The sequence below is a fragment of the Patagioenas fasciata genome, chromosome 23 (assembly GCF_037038585.1).
Source record: "Patagioenas fasciata isolate bPatFas1 chromosome 23, bPatFas1.hap1, whole genome shotgun sequence".
Classification (NCBI taxonomy): Eukaryota; Metazoa; Chordata; class Aves; order Columbiformes; family Columbidae; genus Patagioenas; species Patagioenas fasciata.
This window is the reverse complement of record NC_092542.1, coordinates 2,396,280-2,417,895: the sequence shown is the minus strand read 5'-3', so window position 1 is coordinate 2,417,895 and position 21,616 is coordinate 2,396,280. Positions and strand designations below refer to the sequence as shown.

Genomic DNA, 21,616 nt, shown 5'->3' with positions numbered 1-21,616 from the left:
GATGTTTTGTGTGATGGGAACTTAGGGCTTCGAGGGGCAGCGGACGTGTGTGTGGGAGGTGGCTGACTCGGGTCAGACAGTTCACACATCTACAAGTTCCCTTGTAGGTGGGCTGGACCTTTTTTCTCTGTTTAAACCTTCTAATTAAAATATATATATATATATGAATACATAAATCTTGGCCTTCTCAGCATCCTGCTGGGACCACCAATGCTCCGTGGTCACAGAAGAGACCTCCGTTTGTCTTCCTGGCCCTTCTGCAGGCAGAAATGATGCTGAACCTTTCCAGTTCTCCAGAATTTCTGCAGGAGCGCGTGTTAGAGGAGATGCTGAGAGCTGCAGGACTGAAGCAGAGGGAGCTGGTACCGTTGGATACTGTCAGGCTTTTGCTTTGTGCCACCAGCAGCGTGATGGCTTAGAGGAGTAGCAGGGAGGCAGTTTTTAATGAGGTTTATTTTGTTGGCGTTTTTTTTCCCTATTGCTGGCCCAAAACTTGTTTGCTCGCTGCTGCCTCTCTAATCCTGCTTTACCTGGCTGTGGAATTTATGCCATGCTGTCTCCCAGCCTGTTTCCCTTTGTGCTAATGATCCCGTATAATAGCCCTGTTTGCTCACAGCATTTTGCAGCTAGAGACTCTTCTTCAGCCTGGCATCTGTCTCTTGGATTTTGCTGCAGTACATAATGTACCTGGAAAGGACTATAAATTTGTTATGATTTGCCACTCCTGATCCAGAAGATGCTGTGGTAGTGGGAGATGTCCTGCTGGGTGCATGGAAGAATTAATGCTCAGTGCTAGTATTGCTGCTGGGAGGGTTTTTTTTAGCATATGTCTGTGCTGAAGTGCTTGATTGTTCCTTTACCAAGAGGAGAAAAGGGTCAGCTATTGCTTAAAAGGAAAGTGTGAGGTTAATAGTCGGTGCAAGTACAGTATTCCCACTCCCTGATAACTTCTGGAAACAAAACACACACGGGTTTGACCTGCGCAAAGATCAATCGGGTTTATAGAGGCTGTTGGAAACCTTCAGGGTCAGTTGGTCAAGTGGGGTAAATTAGGAGACCTCTGCCGAAGGTTATAACGCTTAATTGGTAACAGTGCCTCATAGTCCGGTGCTGTGATTTAATGGGAAACCTGGGCTCTGGAGCCCAGCCGTGCTGGGAGAGCAACCAGCAGCTCCCGAGGGTGCAGAAAAGCCCAATAAGGTTTGATACCCGCAGCATCATTTTAAGAGCACTAACACCAGCTTTAACCTTTAATTTTTTTTCCTGGTCTCAGCTATTTTCCTTGTGTGCTTTCGATTTTCTGGTGGCCTAACTAAGGGCCACCTCTCCTGCGTTGCAGATGCTCTCGAGAAGGCACATTTTGGCTTTATAAAGACAACTTAGAGTCTTGCAATTTAAACAAAAAAGTGCTGGGGATTACTGGGACTGGAGGAGCGGTGGGGAAATGGTGGAGCTGAAATGGGTTGAAGTCGGGATGGTAAATGCAGGATTTGTGCTGGAAGCGGGTGGGATTAGCAGCCTGATGGTGGGGAGCAGTGAAGGATGTTATTGCAGGGTCTCCATTAAACAATTAAAAGGGTTTGGTTTTTTTTTAGCCAGAGAGAACAGAGTTAAATGCTGTGAACAGAGGCAGCTCATGTGCTCTCTGCCCTACATGAGACTCTGGCAATGACAATTCTCCAAAGGGAAAGAGAATGAATTTTAATGAAATCTTGAAAGACTTTAAATTTTCATGTTAATTTCAATTATTCAGGACAGTCGAAAAGCAACTTTAAAGCTTCATAATAAGAATAGAAAATAAGAGACTATTTTTCCCCCCCCCCCCGATAAATTGATTTGCATTTTGTACCACTGCGGTGAAACATGGACATTGTAAAGACACTGGTGTTGATTATTGCATCTGACAGCAGTGCTGAGGAGGATGTTTGGAAGTGACTTATATATTGCCTGGGGCATGGTGGAGGTACCAAAAGAGCCCGGTGGGGCAATCATCAAGGGCATGGGGGGGTCAGTATCCATCTTGGGCAGCAGGTCCCTTCCAACCCAAACCATTCTGTGATTCTATGACATGCAGCTCGCTCCCAGTGCGGACTGTGCCCATTCTCTGCCACTCAGAGCATCCTTGATTCCCACCGATTCCGGCAGCATCCTTGGCTCTCAGCTCTCGCGGGGGGGGGGATGCTCCGCATCTGCTGGTACCCAAGGGTTTCACGTTTTGCTCACTCGAACAAGGCGCTTCCTTCTATCTTGGCCCCGTGGTCTTTCTCGCTAAACCCCGGGCATCTGTCCGCATTTCGGTTTCGGCTCCCCAGCAGGCTGATGCCTTGCCTCCCTTTGAGGGTGCCCCACGGGTGCAGAGGGGCTCCGTAGCACAAACACGTCTTTGATTCCCTGCTGCTGAGAGCTGCCAGGCCTGGCTCTCTTCCCAGAAAGCAGCACTGGGTTTAGAACATAAGCAGCTATTGTCTTAGGGCCTGGAGACTGCGATCTGAGCTCTGCTGGTGTTGGGAGGGGAGAGGGGATGCCACATGCTGAAGGGACTTGGGAAAGGAGCCCAAGGAGCAGGGGAGATTTGCAGGGTCTCAATTGTGCTCCTCTCACCAAAAATAATGCGGGTGTCTGCTCCTCCTTTGACACTCGAATGGCTCTTCCACTCTCTTACAGTTAGTTTGTGTCTGGCAAAGACTGAGTCCTTTGTCTGGAGAGGGATATGCGGGGGAAGAGTGGTCCTAGAGTCAGGGTCTGCTCTGGGGAGTGTCACCCTGCTGGGTCTGGGGTCCCTCCTGCACCCCTGTTCTCATGACAGGGACATTGCTTAGAGCACGGCCTCACCCATCGCTCGCTAGAAAATGGACTTTTAGCAATAATTTTTTAACACTGTGGGTGGTGAGAGCCTGGCCCAGGTTGGCCAGAGAGGTGGTGGATGAACCATCCCTGGAGACATCCCAGGCCAGGCTGGACGGGGCTCTGAGCAACCTGAGCTGGTGAAGATGTCCCTGCTCATGGCAGGGGTGGTCAAAGATGGTGCAGAATGGTGAAGATTGTTGGCTAGAAATCAGAGATTCCGTCTGTGCTTTTATTTGAAGAAGTTAAAATTCAGCACAAGAAGAAAGGTGGGGTTTAGGAAAATGAATGGGAGGTACGTTGGCACCTGATGTGGGGAACTTGTGCAGCGTGGAGAAAATAATGGTCCTCGATGGCCCAGGGATTGGGGTCCCATCCAGCCCCTGAGGCGGATCATGGTTATTCTGCCTTATTTTGGGTCTTGGTTTTCCGGGGAACAGAAACAGCTCCGCAATTCTGTGCAAGGACCTGACTGACCTGGTTTTATTTGTGGCTTTGATTTGTTCTGTTTCCCTGTAATCCAAGGAAAAATCACTTCATAGGTAAAATGATGAGCGGGAACGGTTGGGGAACTGAATCCCTGCCAGAACCTCGAGTTGTGGGGAAGGGGACGAGTTTCTCGTGTCTCGTTTTCCCCCTTACAGAAGCAGGGAGGGTGCAAGGGAGCTAATGGTGAGGTTATTTCACGAATCATTTAGCTGTGATGAGCTGCGTGCAGGGAAGAAGGTTTGAGATGCTCAGTTTTTTCAGCTTAATCTGCCCAAGTGATGAATCCTCTGCCACTCACAGCCAGCCCAGCCTGAATAAACTTTCCCTGGCTTCAATAGAAATGTTAGTGTAGTCGAGACTCTGCCCTCTGGGTTGTTTTTTCTAGTTTTCCTCCCACCCAACCAGCGCCATCCTGGTACCCAACCCACAGCAGCTTCTTAAAAGCGTGTTTGGTGGTGGCACGGAGGGAAAACCTCAAATCCTTGCAAAGCAATTACTGCTAATGAGACGCTTCCTACACATCTGGTTTCAATTCTGGCTGCGTTTTGGGGACGGTTCTTCCGAGGTTGGGAAAAATCCCTGCCTCCTCTTCACCCTTCAGCAGCACCCAGGGTGGCAGCTGGGCTGCTCGTTAGCACCCATCTCGTTAGCACCCATCTCGTTAGCACCCATCTCGTTAGCACCCATCTCGTTAGCACCCATCTCGCCACACCAAAACAATTAGGACCAAAAAATCCCTCCTCTCCAGGGAGGGTGAGTTGCAGCAGCAGCAATTATTGGATGCTGATCACATGCCAATTGATTGATATGTTTTTGAGAGCCAGTGTAATGTGTTTAATTAGTGTGTAATTTCCAAGAGCGGGGACGGCTGGATGCCCCAGACTTAAGGAAAATTCTCAATTAAGTGCCAACAACAAAGAAAACTGAGAAAAAAATTAATTATTTATTTATTTTAGCGTGTGATTGCTTGTGTTTAATTTCTTTGTGTAGGGATTTAATGTTAAATTGATGGAGATTCTGGCTTTTCTGACTTTTCCCAGGCTCTTGTCTTGATCTGTGTCTGGGAGGCAAGTACCTGTGCGCCCTTGGCTTCCAGTGGGACCGCGGTGCCCAGTCCCCGAGCTCTTCCAGACGTCCCACACTGGTCTTACACACATCAGATAAACCCGAGCCACGGGGCTTCATCTCCCGTTTCTGCCCATTCAGATCAGGTCTTTGTTTGAATGTAGATTTGTGTAGATCCCGGGCCCCTCCGGCTGCTGGTTTTGGCAGCTGAGCGCTGTGTTATCTCAGCACAGAGCGTGGCCTTGGAGCGGGGTGCGGAGAAAAGCATTCGGGAGGGTCGGGGAGAGAGGGGTTTCAGGAAATGTGTGTGTGTTGCTTTTGTGCGCCGAGCAGCGGGAAGGTGGCGTGGGAAACCCTCGCCTGGTTTCCTTGGGGATGAGACAGCCCAACCTGGATCTCGCTGGCTGGTTTATCGGGGTGATGGCACAGAAAACACCGTGCGGTTGGGTTCCTGGGCTCCACCAGGGATGCCTCCTGGCCCTTCGCGGTCCACTTCTGGTTCTGCAGGTGGTCCAGCATCCTCCCATGGTTGCACCATCATCTGGCTGATGGAGGGGGTGCAGGTGGACAATATCCACCCCATTCCCTTCCCTGGCACCCAGTGTGCTCCTGCTTTGAAGGAAAACTTGCAGATTAAACCCTCTTCCATGCTTAGTGCCCCTTATTTGATTCATAGATTTTCTGCAAAGGCAACTCACAGGGTCTCCTTTGCAAGTTGGGATCTCCAAGCAGAGGTTGTTTTTTTTCCCAGAGAACAGCTTGCTTTGGTGAGTTCTTCTGACCCGAGCTGCTGGGAAATGATCTGTGTTGGTCCAAGCGTCTCAGGAACTGAGCTGTTAAACAGGAGATGATAGTTCTGGCCTTGCAACAGCTGGCTTGGGTGACTTGGGTCCAAGTCACATGTGGCTTCTCGGAAGCAGCGCTTTTCATGACATAACGGCTCAAAAAGAAGTCTAAAAAAGCATGTACTGGGTGCTCAGAGAGGTCGCTCTGCTTTGTCCCCAGGCGTAGCACAAGCACCAGCATCCTGCTTTGCATTGCTGTTGTGCAAACTCAAGTGCATTCCCCTGCTCCCACTGTGTTTCTGTCCAGGAAAACGTTCTGCAGTCAAGTGTCCGACCTTGGAACAGAGCCTCCCGCTCTCCTTTCTTTTTTGTTTTATTTAAAATATAGTAAAATAAACTCATTTTCCCCCTCTTGATGTTAACAGCTGCTTCATTGAGCCGCAGCACGATGAAGGGGGGGCGAAAATCAAAGCCCAGGGAAATTTGCTGGAGTTGAAAAGCGGGTCAGGCTCTGGGGTTACTCATCTCAATTGCACTTTTGTTCTCAAAACGAGAGGGAGAACGTGTGCACCCCACCAGACTGGTGTGACCTCCCGAGCCTTGGGAAGAAGGGGCTGGGAATGGGAGCTCAGCAGGTCGGGGTGCGTGGGAGGGCGCTGGGTCTGCAGCTGGGGGGGTTTGGCGATGGAGCCGTGTTCCGTGGGTGGCTGGTGCTCAGCAGATCGGGTCTGTGCTGCCGTCTCCTCCATGAGTCACAAGTGACTTCTGGCTCCACGGGGTCAAGTGTTCAGTCTTGCTGTGACAACACCATCCTGAGTGGGTGCATTGCAAGTCCCTTAACCCTTCTGGGATGCTGTCCCACCGTAAACTAGAGCCAGCAGCACTCAGAGGGACACTGTTCTCCACCCAGCCCTCATCCCATGTTGTTCTGCAGTCAGATGGGACTTGGGCTTGGAGCAGCACTTGAATCTCTTGTCCTGATGCTACAAAGCTGAAATTCCCATTTCTCGAGGGCTGTAGCACTGACTGCGGGTGTCTTGGCCAGGCAACTTCACCTTCTCTTTATCTCCCTCCTCCTGGTTTTCCTTTTCAGCAGCTGTTTTGATCCCAATGTACATCATGTTTTGGTGTCTATATATCAAAGCTTTAGTCTCTATCACGGAAAATGCCTCTGCCACAGTTTCTTGCTCCGTGGCCTTGGGCATGTCACTTACCCTGCGCGCATTAGTCGACGTGGTGTGACATGATGCTCTGCTGGGGGGCTCCCAGGGGTGTCAGGGGTGCGTTCCAGGGGTGCCAGGTTTGTGCCACTTGTGCCAACAGCCGAGGGACCCGCCTGCTGTGGAGCAGTTGGGTGAGAGGTGCTGCGTGCGCAGTAAATGGTGTGTGACCGAGTGCTGTGCCAGGGACACTGGCTCGCTGCCACCGTCCCCGAGGGGACCGTGCTGAGCTGGGTGAGCTGCCTCACCCCACACAGCACAGACGGGGACCTGAGACTTCCCCTGCTCAACGGGGACATCCCCCAAAATACACAACCCCTTATGACTGTCTGCGTCCCACGCTGGTGTTCACGTCCTTTCCTTGGCAAGGGATAGTGATGGAGTCAAACCCCAACCAAGCACCCCTTGTTGTACCTGAACACCCCAGGAAAAGCCCCTGACCCCTTCCTGCACACTGGCAGAATCAAAGTCTATGCCTCTGCCTCAAACACAACCCCAGACCATGCTGTCCAGGGGCCCAGAAGAGCCATCTCTTCTGCCAGGTAACAAAAGGACGTGATGGAGATAGCGCAATATGCTTCATTTTATTTTGGAGGCTTCAGAGCAAAGGGAGGGAGTGTGGGAGCACTGCAGCCAGACAAATATTTCATCTGCACCAGAGCTGGCCATGGGGTCTTGGCTTTCACTTCTGTTTTTCTTCCTCTTTTTATAAATTAAAATCCCAAAATAACTGCGCTGCTCTGGGATATTTTTAAGCTGTTTTTTCCCCTTTTCCTTTCTTCTCCGCATCTCCCAACAGCTTATAGTGGAGAGGTCTCCTGGTTGCCAATGGAGAAGGCTGCACGTCACTTCCTTGGCATGGGGCCGTCTCCAACCCTCAATACTCACTTTGTTTTTTCCCCCCTTGTAGTCTGGGTGAGCTGTCGGGACTCTTCACAGTGTCACATTACCCGTGTCCCACAGCCTGTTGTGAGAGCTGCTGCTAATGTGACGTGCGGAGCATGGGGGAGGCAGCCCGGGTACCGGGGCAGCAGGTGATGCTCTGGGTTCCAGCTGCATCCTTGCCTTCCTCCTCCTCCGTTTCCTCTGCTATATCTCCCTGGGAAGTCGCCCACTCCATCCCCTGCATCCCACCCGTCTGGCTGTGCTTTCCCTGGGGCTCTGTGTCCATCTTCTTTCAGCAGCTTTTGACAGTCCAGCCTTAGGAAAGCACACAAGAAGCACCACGTACTCCAAATTCAATCCTGCTATTAACTATCTAATTAACTATCTGGCATGTGGAAGGTTGGACCAGAGAGCCCAGAGGTCCCTTCACCAACACATCTCATGGTTCCCCAGACCGCGTTACTAGAAGGGAACCTGGTGTTTGAAGTGCCTCTCCATGCAGAGGACAAAAACTCCCAGTCCTGAACGAATGACAGAAAACAGCAGTGGTGGCGTTGCCCGCTAAGGTTGGTCCACAGCACGATGAAGTAGCTTTTTTGTAATCAATTGTGGTCCTGTGAGGAGGCAGAGTGCTAAGGGTGGAATAGAAAAGAGAGGTTAAGAGCTGCATTTGACACTAGGAGGGACACAGACCTGGCTGCGAGCACAGCTCCTTTTTCCATAGAACAGATGCTATAATGGTTACAGGACTTCTATGCTGCCACAGGTTGCTCGCAGATAAATAAGCTGTGCTCAATAACAACTATTAAAATGCTCAGCTGTTTAACTGTTAACCTTCTCTTTCATTGTGTGTGTTGGGGACCTTGTTTTCAGCTTGTGCTCTGGTTTCCTACATTCCAAAAGTGGTTCTGGCCCAGGTGATGCGTTTGGATAGGAGGTCTTGAGCTGCAGTGGGAAAGGATGAACCTCTTCCAGTCAAATGGGAAATACCTGGTTCTTGGTAGCCCGTACTGGGAATGTGGCATGGCTCACTTCCAAACTGTGAGTGTGGTCTCAGAAAATCACCTATTGACAAGACCACCCCTGAAGTTTAACAGTTAATGCAATCTTGGCTTCCAAGTCTTTGGCTGCACTTGTTATTATATATTTTCCAGGATCTCCTGTAGCCATCCTTGTAAGGAAAGAGTTCAGACTCCTCTGAGGATCAAATCAACTGTGGTATCTAATCTAGCGTGCATGTGTTGTGTGGCTGATAGTTGTCAGCACTGAGATGTTCGTGATGGGGTTTTTGCTGTTGTTTGCACATATTTAGTGTTCTGGTTCTGAGGGTCTTTGTTTCTCCCTTGCTGTGTGATTTGGGCTATTGCAGTGTACAATATCATCAGGCTTCTGTGGTTTTCTGGATATCTGCAGGTTTGGGAGCTCATTGTGCCATGAAAATGTGTTTAAATCAGTGGGCTTAGAAGGCCACCAACCTGGCCATGATCTTCTGGGGTGATTTAGGAGCCAGTGCCTGGAAATTGCTGGCAGAGATGGCTGGAAGCTGCCCAAGGTGGTGTCGATAACGGAGCCTCGGAGGAGGGGGTTTGGGGGAGGGCAGGAAATCTTTGGGTTAGCTGCCTGTTTTCTTGTTTCTAACTTTTGTTCTCTCCTTTTTCTCCTCTCCCTCCCCTGCTTTCTAAAGAACATAGGAAGCTTCTTGCTGGTAAGTGGTGGTGTGTCATGCAAAAAAAACCAAACCAACCATTTTTTCCATCCACCATCCGACTCGCTGGCTAGTCCGTGTCATTCTTCCATCCACCCGGGATGTGCTGGAGCAATAGAAACCTCCTGGAGGTGGGTACCAGCACACCCATCCCCTTGGCCTCCTGGCTGCAGAGTGTGTGCTCACCTCCAAGGGAGCTATTGCATTTAGATCACAGTTTGAAGAACCGCTCTCACCTCTGCCTTCTCGTTCCCCAGCCTGACATTGTTGCCTGGGATCAATTGGGTTGTTCCTGTCCTTGCGCAAAGTGACAGCTGCTGTGTCACCAAGCCCCAGAGTGCTCTGGGTGCCAAACTGTGATCTAAGGACACTTGTCACCTAGTGCTTGTCTCATGTCCCACTCCATCCTCAACCTCTCACCTTCACCAGCTGCCTGGGGAGGGTGGGGGGGAGTCCCAGCTCATACTGGAAATAAAACGGATGGGTTGGCTTGTTAACCTGGCCAGGGGGGCGGGTTGTGGCATTACCTGATGTAATTAATGAACGAGGGCACAGGCTCCTGGCTGAGCTGTGGGGCGAACCAGTCACAGACAATTCTTCTGGACGTCTTTCTAGCAAAAGCAAGTGAAATATGGGCATGGGTCAAAGTCCCCAAGGTGCCCCTCTGGTCCCCTCGCCTGCCCTGTGCCCTGTCAGCAGTGGCTCATCTCTTCTTCAGCTGTTGTCTGCGTGGACAGTTGTTTGAAACAGTGAATCCCAGTCATTAGAACAAACCACGTGCATGTCCCGACTGAAGAGAACAGCCCGGAGCGGGCGAGGGTGTACGTGGCTGCGGGCTGGCTGCGTGCCCACATCCCTGTCATCCCCAGCGCTGGGAATCCCGGCATCCCCGTGGCCACATCCTTTGTTTGGTGGCTGTGGATATGGAGCGTATGTAAGGAAGGCGTTTTGCATGTGGTTGGGGCTGGCGGTTCACCTCGTGCTTTCCCCCACGTGCACAAACCTTTGTGCACATCCACAGTGGCTCAGGCTGGAGGACACGGGACAAACGTGGTGTCTCCTTTTGCAGCCGTCCTGCTGGGGCTAAAGGTCCCAGGTCCATGTTTGCCGTGGACAGGCAGCTGTTTCCCGCTTGTACAGGCGGACCTGGATGTAGAGGTATCAAAATGCTTCTCTGCACCAGGTTTGACTTTGGGGCTGCTCTTCTGCCTGCTCTGTGCTCACCTCTAAACTAAAGGAGGGGAAATTCGGGCTGGACAGGAGGAAGAAGTTGTTGCCCCTGAGGGTGGTGAGAGCCTGGCCCAGGTTGGCCAGAGAGGTGGTGGATGAACCATCCCTGGAGACATCCCAGGCCAGGCTGGACGGGGCTCTGAGCAACCTGAGCTGGTGAAGATGTCCCTGCTCATGGCAGGGGTGGCACTGGGGGAAGGTCCCTTCAACCTAAACTATTCTATGATCTTAAAAACTGTAGGTTCACTGCTGACCCACATGTGTAGTTGGATAAGGAGCTGGCTTTTTGCTTGATGTAGGGTAGGACGGAGCTGGGGCAGCTCAGCTGGGCTTGGTCCAGGCATTGGGTTGGCTGTGTCGAACCCCACTGAACCGAGGAAAAGGGGGTGACACCATGGCTGGAGCAACTGGGGCTGGTGAGCTGTGTAAAGCTATTGCTGCTGTATTTCTTCCCTGTTCTGTGCTTCTTATTATCTATAATATATAGACTGTATTGTGCAGATCAGGAGGGGTTTGCTTGGAAATGTGCCCTTGCTGCAAAGGCGCTGGAGAGGGAACAGAGGGATATATTATACAAGTATTATTGAAAGCTGCCCACTCCCGGCCTGGACCCTCTCTGGGTCCAGAAGGAGCAAGGAGAGAAGCTCTTCAAGCCAACAGCATCCTCTGCTGGGTAATTCTGCCTCTGCTCAGCCCTGAGATGCATAAACTGAGCTGAGGATGTTCTGCTCTTCTCCTGAGTGATGGTTGATGTAGTGCTGGTAACATTGGCACAAAAGCTGCTCCCTGGGGAGCCCCAGCTGGGAGAGGGTGGCAGAGGTTGCCCGGTGGCATTGGCATTTGGCTTCTGCTCTCCAGAGCAGCTCTGGCTGCAGGTTGGTGGGTCCTTTCCGAAATATCGCTCCCAGCGCTCCCTCTACCTGCAGCGCTTTGTACAGCTGCCGTGGCAAAGATGCTTCTGCTCTCAGGATGCAGGAACGGCCATTCCTGGGCAGGGTGGGTGGGAACTGAGGTGTTCCAGTGAGGTACCTCCACTTTCCTGCTCTCTGCACACCTGGTTCTCACTGGCATTATTGTGTTTTCTCACTAGTCGGGCTCTGCTGACGTGTTTTTAGGACTCTCAGGTCTGTATGAGGTTACTGGCAGCACCATAACTCCAACCAGTGCTGGTTTTTTGGACAGACCCGGTATATGATGCATACCCCTGCCGCATTGCTGAAGGATGTCATTTGTTGTCTGGAACTGCTCCGGTGACAGTTGCTTTCTCGGTGGGAAGGTATCCAGAGTGCCAGGAATAGAGGCCACTTTTAGCCTGCTGGGTGTTTGCTCCAGAAATGTGCTGTAGCTTTGTTTCATCATTTGTTTTCCGCTGTTTTTTTTCCTGTTTCCACCCACCTCCATGTTATCATATCCTCGAGGAGCTCTGCAACACCAGCTGATCCTCACGCCCCCTTTGCACATGAACAAGTTTACATGAGCTTGCAAAGCAACTGATGTGCGTTTGGAAGAGAGCTGGCAGAAGTGATGCCTTACAGCTCAGCCAGCTCAATTAGCACATGGAGAGGCTGAAGGCTTGGATGTTTTTTTGTGAAAAGGGCTGTTGGGTGCTGGAAGAGGCTGCCCAGGGCAGTGGTGGAGTCACCATCCCTGGAGGGGTTGAACAGACATGGAGATGAGGTTCTCAGACACATGGGATAGTGCCAGGGGTGGGGTAATGGTTGGACTCGATCTTGAGGATCTTTTCCAACCAAAATGATTGTATGATTCCCTCTCAGCCACTCCAGTAGTCAGGCAAGGCTCTTGGGCAACCAGTAGCCACAGGATAGTGTAAGTTCAGGACAGCCTGTAGCCCCTGAGGTGCCTCAGGATCTCTTTATCCCCAGTAAAGGAGAAGCTGCCCTCCCTCATCTCCCTCTTCTTGCTCTAGCACCGTCCCCTCCACGCCGGTGGAGATGCGGTGAGCCGGCAGCTCTGAGCCGGCGTTTGTGGCAGCGCGGACGGGCTGGGGACAGCAGCAGGTGGCAGTGCGAGCCTGCCGGAGGAGCCCGGCCGCAGCTCCGGGAGCATCTCCTCTCCGTGCAGCAGGACTGGGGATATACCACGGCACGCACCCCATCCCAGACACCCAGGGGGATGGGCTGCGGGGGTCCCTGTCCCAGCATTGTCCCGGTCCCCTCTCTCCAGCCCGGCTGCTGTTCTCAGCATCGCTCCCAAATGCGAGTCCTGCAAGGGGCAGCTGTCCTGACAGCACAGTGGGTTCTCCTGGGAGCTGTGGAGAAGAATCACCTTTGCAAAGGCAGAAGGTGACAGCGCTGCGCAAAGGGGACTTAGGTGGAACAGCAGGGAGCTGTGTGGCTTAGCGCTCAGATGCATCGCCCCTGGGTTGCTTTTTCTTTGCTGCGTGTCTGCTTTTGGGCAGCAGTCTTGTCCTTTTATACCTGGACACCGTGGTCTGTGTGCAAACCTTGTTTTATCTTTTTCCTTTTGAAGAAGGGAGGCAGAGAGACTGTAAAGCCCACTCTCCGTTGCATACAGGTGGAAGAGGCGCTGTGTGTGATGTCAGGGGGCACATCTGTTAATGGAGGGGCTGTCTCGCAGTTGCAATACAGCATGTGCACAGACCGCCAGCTCCAGAAGTGCTTCTGGTGCTGGGAAAGGGTGACTTGTATTCCCCAGGGTGACACACGTGGCCCGTTGCAATGCTCCATGCTTGAGCATCCCTAAGCACGTCTGGAAAACAGCCGCGTGGTCCAGTGCCGCATGGTAGGAGGGGGTTGCTCAGGACAAAGTCATTAAGTGGGAAAATCCCCCTCTTCAGAGGAGGCAGCCAGGCACCCCTTGTCCAGCGCCGCCTGGCACAGCTGTTTATTATGAAGGGTGTGAATTAACGGTGTGAATTAACAGCCCTTTCCACTCCCAGCACACACAGCAACTTCGCTGCCAGGCCGGCCACCCCAGCCCCATCTCCCGCTCCCCCCCGTCTCCCATTGATAGGGTTTGAAAGCTCTTTATTTCCAAGCGCTGCTCAGCAGGAGTCAAGCTGGGTCCTGCCAAGTGTTAAATGAAATAATTAAAATCCCCACTTTCTCCCCCTCCTGCTCCTTTCTCTGTAATGCTGGTAATTAGCCTGTAAAACTGCAGGAGGGGATGGGGAAGAGAAGATGTGCAAATGCCTTCTGCAGGCTCTCTCCTCCTCCTCTTCCCCCTCCCCAGAGGAAGCACAAAATGGCTCTCTAGGCATTGGGTGCTGTCAGATAAATCCCAATTAGCTCCCTGCCAAACAGGATTAGCGAGAAGGGAGCCAGGTGGGGAATCAGCTTGGCAACAGCAGGAGCTGGGGGCTTCTGCGAGGTCTCTAGCTCGGTGAGGACGGACAGATTGACAGCTGTCAGTCAGATCCCAAAGTAGCACTGAGGTTTTTTTTGGTGTCGCAGGCTGGTATCTGGTAGGCAGAAATGTGAAGGAAATGAAGACGGTGTCTCCTGCTGGTGTGATCTCTTCCCAAGTAACTGGTGGCTCAGGGGTGCGGGAATCCACAGGATGCTCATGAACCTCCCAAATTGGAGGTCAGCGCAGGGATGCAGGACATGGGCTGTGCTGCTCCCAGCGCTGATGTGCTGAGAGATGGAGAACGTGTCTCCTGCTTCAGAAGCAAGAGGATGAAGCCACCCTCCTGCCAGCTGCACCCAGCCCCTTCTGCCCGTCTGCTGCTTTTTGGCAGCAGCTGTGACATCCTCACTGTGAAAGCCCCGAAATAAACCCATTAATGGCACCAGGCTCTAAACTGACTGGTGACCACACGGAGGCCTTAATGCATCGAACATTTTCATTTAGAAAACGGGGCAGCGGGGAATATGGATGAGCTCAAAGATAATGTTTTCTTGCCTTGGAGCAGCAGCTGTGTCTGAGGATGTTAAATTGGCCCCATGTCCCCTGTCCCTCCCTCTTCTTTCCTGGCAGATCTGGTGACTTTCTGCCTCTTGCTCCCTGCTGAGCCTGGCTCTCCTCCGAGCACCTGCAGCTGCAACCGAGCTGCTTCCAGCCCAAGGAGGAGGAGAAAAGGGAGAAGTGCTGTTCGTGTTGCTTAGAGCAGAGATGATAAGTGGTGGATGGACCAGCGCAAATGGCTCTTCTGATTATAAAGACCCACAAGGGGCAAAGGCACAAGTGTTTTGTCTCTCCCAAGAGGGTGATGAGCTGATCTGCCCATGCTGGAGTCTGAACCAGCCTCCTCCAGGACACAAAGGCTGCTCAGATCCGAGGCGGTGCTGCCCCTAGAAGTGGCCCCCAAAATGCTGGAGGGGACAGAGCCCTCGCAGACCTGGGAAGAAAGGGGGAACTGTGCGGTTGCTGATTTGCATGTGTAAACATGCACACAGGAGGATGCAAATGTTCTTGCTTCCCTTTGGGGGATTTTTTCCTCTTTCTTTATGCGAAAGCAAGGCTTTGGCCTTAGCCTGCATGTGCCGGGGTTGCCGGGCAGAGCAGGAGGATGCAGGACTGGGCAGAGCAGGAGGATGCAGGACTAAGCCAAGTTGGCCACACAGTGACCAAGCGAAGGAGAGGACCAGAGCACTCGCTTTGCATTTTTAGGAAGGTCTTGGCTTCTTGTGTGATGCTCCAGAAATTCCTGGGGGGCTGTGGTAGCTGAGGAGGGTACTGGAGATCGGGCAGCAGTGGCAGGGACCTAAAGTTGGAGCAGTTAAGCCCTTTTCCAGCTGGCTCAGCAGCCCTCTGCCAGGCTTTTCTCATTGGGGATGTTCCTGAGATGGGTTCCTAGCAGGTCTCTGCTTGGGAGAGATGGCTCAGCAGGGTGTTTCCTGCTGAGTCCTCCTGGCACTTGGGCTCTCAGTGTCTCTTTGCAGCTCCTGTGTGTGTCGGGAGGAGGATGGCACCTGGAGTGCACGCCAGTCTGCCTCGCTGCTCGGACATGGGGCCATCAGGCACCCTGCTCGTGTGGCTCTCTGGTTAGGATGCAGCCCGTGCCTTGCAGCGAGCTGGGATCATGTTCTGTGAGTCCCCAAGGAGAGGAGGGAGCAATGCAGATTTAAAGAGGAGCAACGTCTGTTACGTGAATTGGATTTCTTTCATTCATTCTCTATTTTACTTCTTCCCTCTACTGCACCTTGGCAAGTTGCACCTCTGGTGCTGCCATGTTCGGGATGCTCCCAGCCCACATCTCCGGCAGAAAGGGATTGTGGTGCGGTAGGGCAGCTCGTGCCAATCCCACCAGGAGACCTGTGGTGCCCAAGATGCTCTGCTGAAGGACCACCCAGCCTCCTCCGCATCTCCCCGCTGCAGGGCCGAGTGGGTGGATTCAGCTCTAGTGTTTGTGTCCCCGGGGCTCCAGGTGAATTTGCCAAGGTGAGGGAGGGAGGGAGAGACAACAGGCTGGGGCTGGGAGGGTGTGTGCTGCCAGCAAGGGTTGTTATTGCATTTGGAGGAGTGGGTGGTGGGAATGATGCTGTCCAGGCAGCTTGGTAACCCCCCCAGGAAGGGGGGGCTGTGCAGCCCCCATGTGTGTGCCGGTGATGGCCAGGAGGAAGCTCTGCTTCCCTTTGTGGCTGTGGCAGTTGCTCGGTCAGTGCCAAGCAGGGGAACACAGGAGGAACTTAAAGCAGTTTCTCTGTAATGAGCTTCCCAGTTTGACCGCAGCGGAGTTACCCCCTGCCGCGTCTCCATGAGCGCATCACGGGTGTTTGAGGACAGCTTCTTCATCTTGCGCTTGACACACAGAGTACAGCCAGCCCTTCTGCAGTGCCTGGGGGGCAGAAGAGGCCACAAGAGTCCTCCTGTCCCATGGCTTGGACAATAAAGCAGCTTCTGAAACTGCAGGGCTGTGTATAGAATTGTAGAATAGTTTGGGTTGGAAAGGGATGTTCAAAGGTCATCTTGTCAGCCCCAGACTTGAGTTCTTGTGGCTCTGTAACCAGAGGGCCTTCCTCTCGCAGGGTTTTGTTCATTGTCTCCAGAGCTGTTTGCTTCCCCCATGGTGAGGAAGAGCTCAGTCTCTTTGCTAAGGACCGTGGTGTCTTAGAATCGAGGCGACAGGTCACAGTGCTCTGGATGTGTGATGCTGTGGGCAGGGAAACAACAGTTCACAGGGAGCCGTGCGTTTTTCCGGGGATGCAAAGGAGGGGAGATTCAGGCTGGACATGAGGAATAAATTGTTGGCCCTGAGGGTGGTGAGAGCCTGGCCCAGGTTGGCCGGAGAGGTGGTGGATGAACCATCCCTGGAGACATCCCAGGCCAGGCTGGACGGGGCTCTGAGCAACCTGAGCTGGTGAAGATGTCCCTGCTCATGGCAGGGGTGGCACTGGATGGGCTTTGAAGGTTCCAACCCAAACTGTTCTATGATTCTATGATTCCCTCTGTGCTCTGCTGCCCCCGGAGCTCCTGCTCCTTGCGTGGCTCTGCCGCTGTCCCCGGGGGTCTCGTCCCCTGCAGAGGGGTCGATGCTGGGGAAGACGCCAGGACTTTCCCCGCCTCTCAGCAACTCGAGTGGGCGAATGGGCCGGCGGGGCGGGGAGAAAGGGGCTTCCCCACCCCGGGATGGGGGTCCCGCCCCGCCTGCGCGCAGGTCCCGAGGGGGCAGCGCGACCCCCGCCGCCTCCTGCTCTTTGTCTGCGCCGCACCCGTTCGCCTTCCCCGCCCCTTTGTTGGCCACGGAGCGCTCGGGAGGGGCTCGCCCGCTCCCCCCCTCGCTTGCCCGGGGCTCGACCGGGCGTGGAGCCGGTGGAGAGAGGCGGGGGGGACAAACCGACCCCCCCGGGGCAGAGGAGCGGGCGGGGAAACTTGGGGGCGTGGGGCGGGCGCTCCGGCGGCTGCGGGGGCTTCGTTCCTCCCGGCTCCGTTGTGTGATGCTGCGCGGAGCTTCCACCGCGAGTGGGGCCAACGTCGGGCGCTGGATTTAGGGCTCCGAGCTGCACCCACCCCCCCACCGCGACCACCCGCGTCTCTCCATGCCAGGCTCCGCGGGGAGCTGGAACCTCTCCGGGCAGGACTGGCATGTCACAGCGGCTTGAGGAGGGGACCTGGCCTGTCCCGGCCACCACCGTGGAGGTGCCCACACTGTGCAGCGTTGCTCTCCGCCAGCGCGGGGGGAGAAGCCGGGCTGTGGCCCCTTTGGAGGGCTGGGAAGGGGCTGGAGAGCCGGAGCCCCGCTTGCGGCGGCAGAGGAGCGCTGTGCACCGGCTGCACCGGCGGAAAGCGGAGCCCAGCGGGGATGGATGTGCTGTGGCTGTGAAAGGAGCTTCGGTGTGGAAAGGGGAGCACCTACCTTTGCCTGGGGTGTGGATCGACTGAGCAGCACTCGGGTGCAGGGACCTGCTCCAGAGGGTCAGAAGCCAGTGAGAGTGGGAACACCTGCCCTGGAGGAGACACTTGGAGAGCGGAGGAAGCTCAGCATTCCTGGAGCAACGCTGGTGTGGAGCTGGGAGGCGGCCGCGCACCACCGGGACGGCGAGACCTCCCATAGCATCCCTGTCGAGAGGATACAGACGTTGCCGAGGCTGCGAGCCTGAGCAGGGTCCCATGCTGGTCCCATCTCCGTCCCAGCCCTGCTCTCGGGAGCCGGCACATGTTGGTGCTGCTGCAGCTCCCACCGTTCCCACACCCGTAGCGACTTGTCTCCGTCCTCGTGGGCTTGGCCGCACGACTTGAGCTCTCAGCACTTTTGCCGGGGGTTGTTCAGTTTGTTTTCTGCAGGCAGGTGTGGATTGACACCTCCCAGGCTGGAAGAGGGATTGCTGAGCACGGGACTGTGCATGTCCCTCTGGAGCGGGCTCGAACCTCACCCCTAGGCTCTGCCTCTGAGATGACAGATGTGGGGACAAACTCTTGCTCCTGAAGGTCCCCCTGGCTCATCCTGCCCTCATGTGAGCAAAGGATGGGAACCTCTGGGAAAACTTAGATCTTGTGGCTACCAGACACGACTGGGGATTGGGGAAGAGGATCTATGTGAACCTTTGTGGCTCCTCTGCCTTGGATGGGTCGGCAGCAGGTTGAGCTTTGTCCAGCAGCGTGACGGTCGAGCATGACGGCTTGCCAGTACCCCATGGCGCCAGGGGCCTTGGAGCGGGACCGGCTGTACCAGCACAAGGTCTCCTTGGTGGTGCGGTATTTCATGATCCCCTGCAACATCTGCCTCATCCTTCTGGCCACCTCCACGCTGGGATTTGCCGTCCTGCTCTTCCTCAACAACTGTAGGTGTCCTCGGGCGCGTGGGGAGGAGCAGGGGAGGGAGAGGCAGGGGTTTTAGGGTATCTGGGGCTCTGATATGGGGGAGCATCCCTCCCAACGCCCTGCACCCAGGTGCTCATCCCTCACCTGCTGCTGCCTGGGGACAAGCTGGGGAGGTGACAGCCAGCTCTGCAGCTCTGCCCCCATTTTCCCTGAGATGCTGTTGGGCCAGAAGCGCGGAGCAGAGCTGAGAAGGTGGGTGTGCGGGGACCAGCCCCAGCTCCTCACCATGTGTGATGCGCTCGGGCTCCGAGCTGTGCCAGATCCCCCTGTGTCCTATTCCCTCCTCTCCCTGAAATACTGTGTCTCCCGACCTGCTGCATGAGGTCTGAGTGTGGGTGATGCTCCTTGGGGCGATGCAGGCAGTCTGCTTGTGAGCTGGGGGTCTTGGCAGGGCTAAAGATGATCCCACCCTGGCCAGGGGCTTCTGCTGCTCCCTTGTTCCAAACTCCTAAACCCTTGGGCCTTGTCACTATAGGAGATGTGTCTTCTAAGTTGCTCCAGGATCCCTACTCTCTATAGTCATTTCTTGCCCTGAAGAATCAGCAGAGGGTTGGAGCAAGACGGAGGAGTTTTCCCTGAGGTTAAGCTGTTGATCCGATCCCCAGTGTGGCTTGGGTGTGGGTACATCCACGTATTGCCGGCTGCTCTGGGTGCTGTGTTGCCTCATTCTTGCTCAGGTGCTTGCCCTCCCAGCCTGGCTTTCTCTAGGCACAGCGTGGGGAGGGAAACTCGGTCGTGCAGCAGCGTCTTTCACCTCCTTGATGCTGGGAAGTGCCAAACGCCCACTGTGGGAGAAACCTTTAGAGGGCAGGCAAATCCTCCAGCCTAGCTTTGGGATGCACTGCTTCCCTTGGTGTGTATGTGGTTAGAAAAAAAGCTGTGTAAAACTGTAAAATACACAAATGTGTTTAAAAAGTACTGTTGGGAGCAGGGCCCAGGTGATGGCTGGGAAGGAATTATGTGCCCTCTGCCACAGCCTGGCTGTGCTGCCCTGGGCACCTCACTTAATAGAGAGCAGAGTGCAATTTGGTGCTGATTTTGAGGTGTTTCCCAGGGTCTGTGGAATTCTTGCCCCTCTGCTTAATCAGTGGTTACCCAAAATGCAGGGGGCTGGCTGGTGGGAGGCTGTGCCACCTTCCTTTGACACCTGCTCCCAATTTGCCTTCTCACCTGGGTGGCTGCAGCATTCCCCTGCTGTCCCACCCACCCCAATGAGTCAGGTGGGTGCATGTGTGAGATGTGATAAATAGGGTGATTCGCATTGCAGCCCGGGTTAAATGGCACACGGCAGACTGAGAGAAGCCCCAGCCCTACCAGGCAGGAGATGCTGCTGCCAGAACCCCAGCCAGAGATGCTCCATCGATACCAGGGGAGAGCCCGGGCTGCTGCTCCCTTCTTGCTGTAGGACCTCCTGGGAGCTGGTGCCTTGTATTGCAGGGCAGATATGCTGGAGGAATGAAATGCTGACCCAAAAGCTGCTGGGGAGCTGCATACAGAGGTCTGGGGGGAGGAGGAAGGAGTGAGCGTGCAAAAGGGAACTGCTGATAGATCTCTTTTTGTTTCTTTGCAGACAAACCCAATAGTTACTTTACTCAGACACCGCCAACGCCGCGAGATGGTGAGTACACCGTCGGTTCCTGCGCTCGGGAGCAAATCGCTTGAGCTTCTCGTGCTTCCCGCAGCTGGTGGCGGAGCAAAACCTCCTGACCCAGTGATCTATTTTTGCAGCTGACTGGCTGCTCTGTGCCCGGAGCAGTGATACATCACGCTCTTGTCCCCGCCCCGGGGATGCAGAACCACATCGCTCTGGGATAAGGAGGAAGGGCAGAGCGACGGTCCCTCCTGGTCCCTCCTGTCCCTCGTTGTCCCCGGGATGCGCAGGAGCTGCTTTCTCTGCAGAGGGTTTTCCCAGCAGCAGTGGTGGAGGTGGAGAAGGGCTGGAAAGGGAGCTGGGATTTTCCATGTGCTCCAAACGTTTGTAGAGCTTTACTGGTTCACTTGCGGAGAATGTGGAAGGGAGGGGCCTGGGGAAAGGGACTTTGTCCTTAAAAGCAGCAGTGGTTATTCTGTGTTTGTCTCCAAAGGGTTTTCCTGGATTTTGGCAAAAGGAAGGGGGAAACAGAAAGGCTTGCGCAGAGGAAAAAGGAACAGAAAGTCAAAAATGGCATGTGTGGCCATGGTGTGTGGCAGTCACAAGTGAAGGAAGGGCGCTGAGAAGGAGAAGGGCTGTTGGCATGAGGCAATAGCCAGAAGCAACATTCCGCACCCCGTGGTCCCTCTGCTTTTTTGATGTAGCTTCAGAGCAACCCAGGGGAGGACGGGGAGGGAGGTGACTCGATTCAGCTTGTGGCTCCTGGAGCTCGAGGCAGCACCTTGCTGTGACCTGGGCAGCAGAGCAGGCAGGGACAGGAGCGATGTGAATGTGGAATTTCCGTGGGACTCTCCGCTGGCTTAGCAAGGCTTGGTCTTGCTGGGAAAGGATCGGAGAGGGTTGTGCTGGCTCGTGGCAGCGCGAGGTTCAATGGTCACAAAGCAGGTTGGAATCTCTTTGGTCCAAGTGCGTGGGACACGGGCTGAGCAGCTTGGGGAGAGGTGATTTTGGAGGCTGGCAGAGGTTGCTGGGCTGCTGTTCATGAAATTACTGCTGCTGCATCCCAACCCATCCAGCCTTGGATCAGTCGGCTGCTAATGCTGTGACGCTACCAAAAAACCTGTTGGGCTAGTGCTCCAACTGGCAAAAGGTTTCAGCTTTATCAGCATCAAGAGCAAAATGGAAGCTGGTGTCCAGCTGGACATGGGGTATTTCCACTGCCCTGGCCACAAAGGGGGTGGAAATGCAAATTCTGGGGAGTTCTACCACAGCCCTCCTTGCTTTCCCATCCTGCAGGTTCCCGGGTGTTTGATGAGCAGCTACTCACCAGCACCTCACACCTCTTCTCTGGGCTTCCTCAACCCTTCTGTTTTCACAGACCTGTAGGAATTTTGGTTTTTCAGGCCGTGTTATCAGTCAATGGCTTTAAAAGCTGTTGGATGCAGGCAGGCGAGTACATGCTCAGATAATGTCATCACAGGAGCTTTGTTTTTCTCTGAAAATCAGGCTTAAAATGCCCTGCTTTCTGCTGGCAGGCTGCTCAGTACCTTCCCCAGCC

At 54.2% G+C, this 21,616-nt stretch overlaps 1 protein-coding gene across 1 annotated transcript in view; it reads left to right on the top strand.

Annotated features, from left to right (window-relative positions):
• The window catches only part of AGRN (agrin), a 94,824-nt gene that overhangs the window by 25,592 nt on the left and 47,616 nt on the right, over positions 1 to 21,616 (top strand). Inside the window, exons 3-4 of the mRNA XM_065855059.2 lie at positions 8,973 to 8,993; positions 20,038 to 20,085. Of these exons, the coding sequence (XP_065711131.2) occupies positions 8,973 to 8,993; positions 20,038 to 20,085 (69 nt within the window). The remainder of the gene's footprint in view (positions 1 to 8,972; positions 8,994 to 20,037; positions 20,086 to 21,616) is intronic.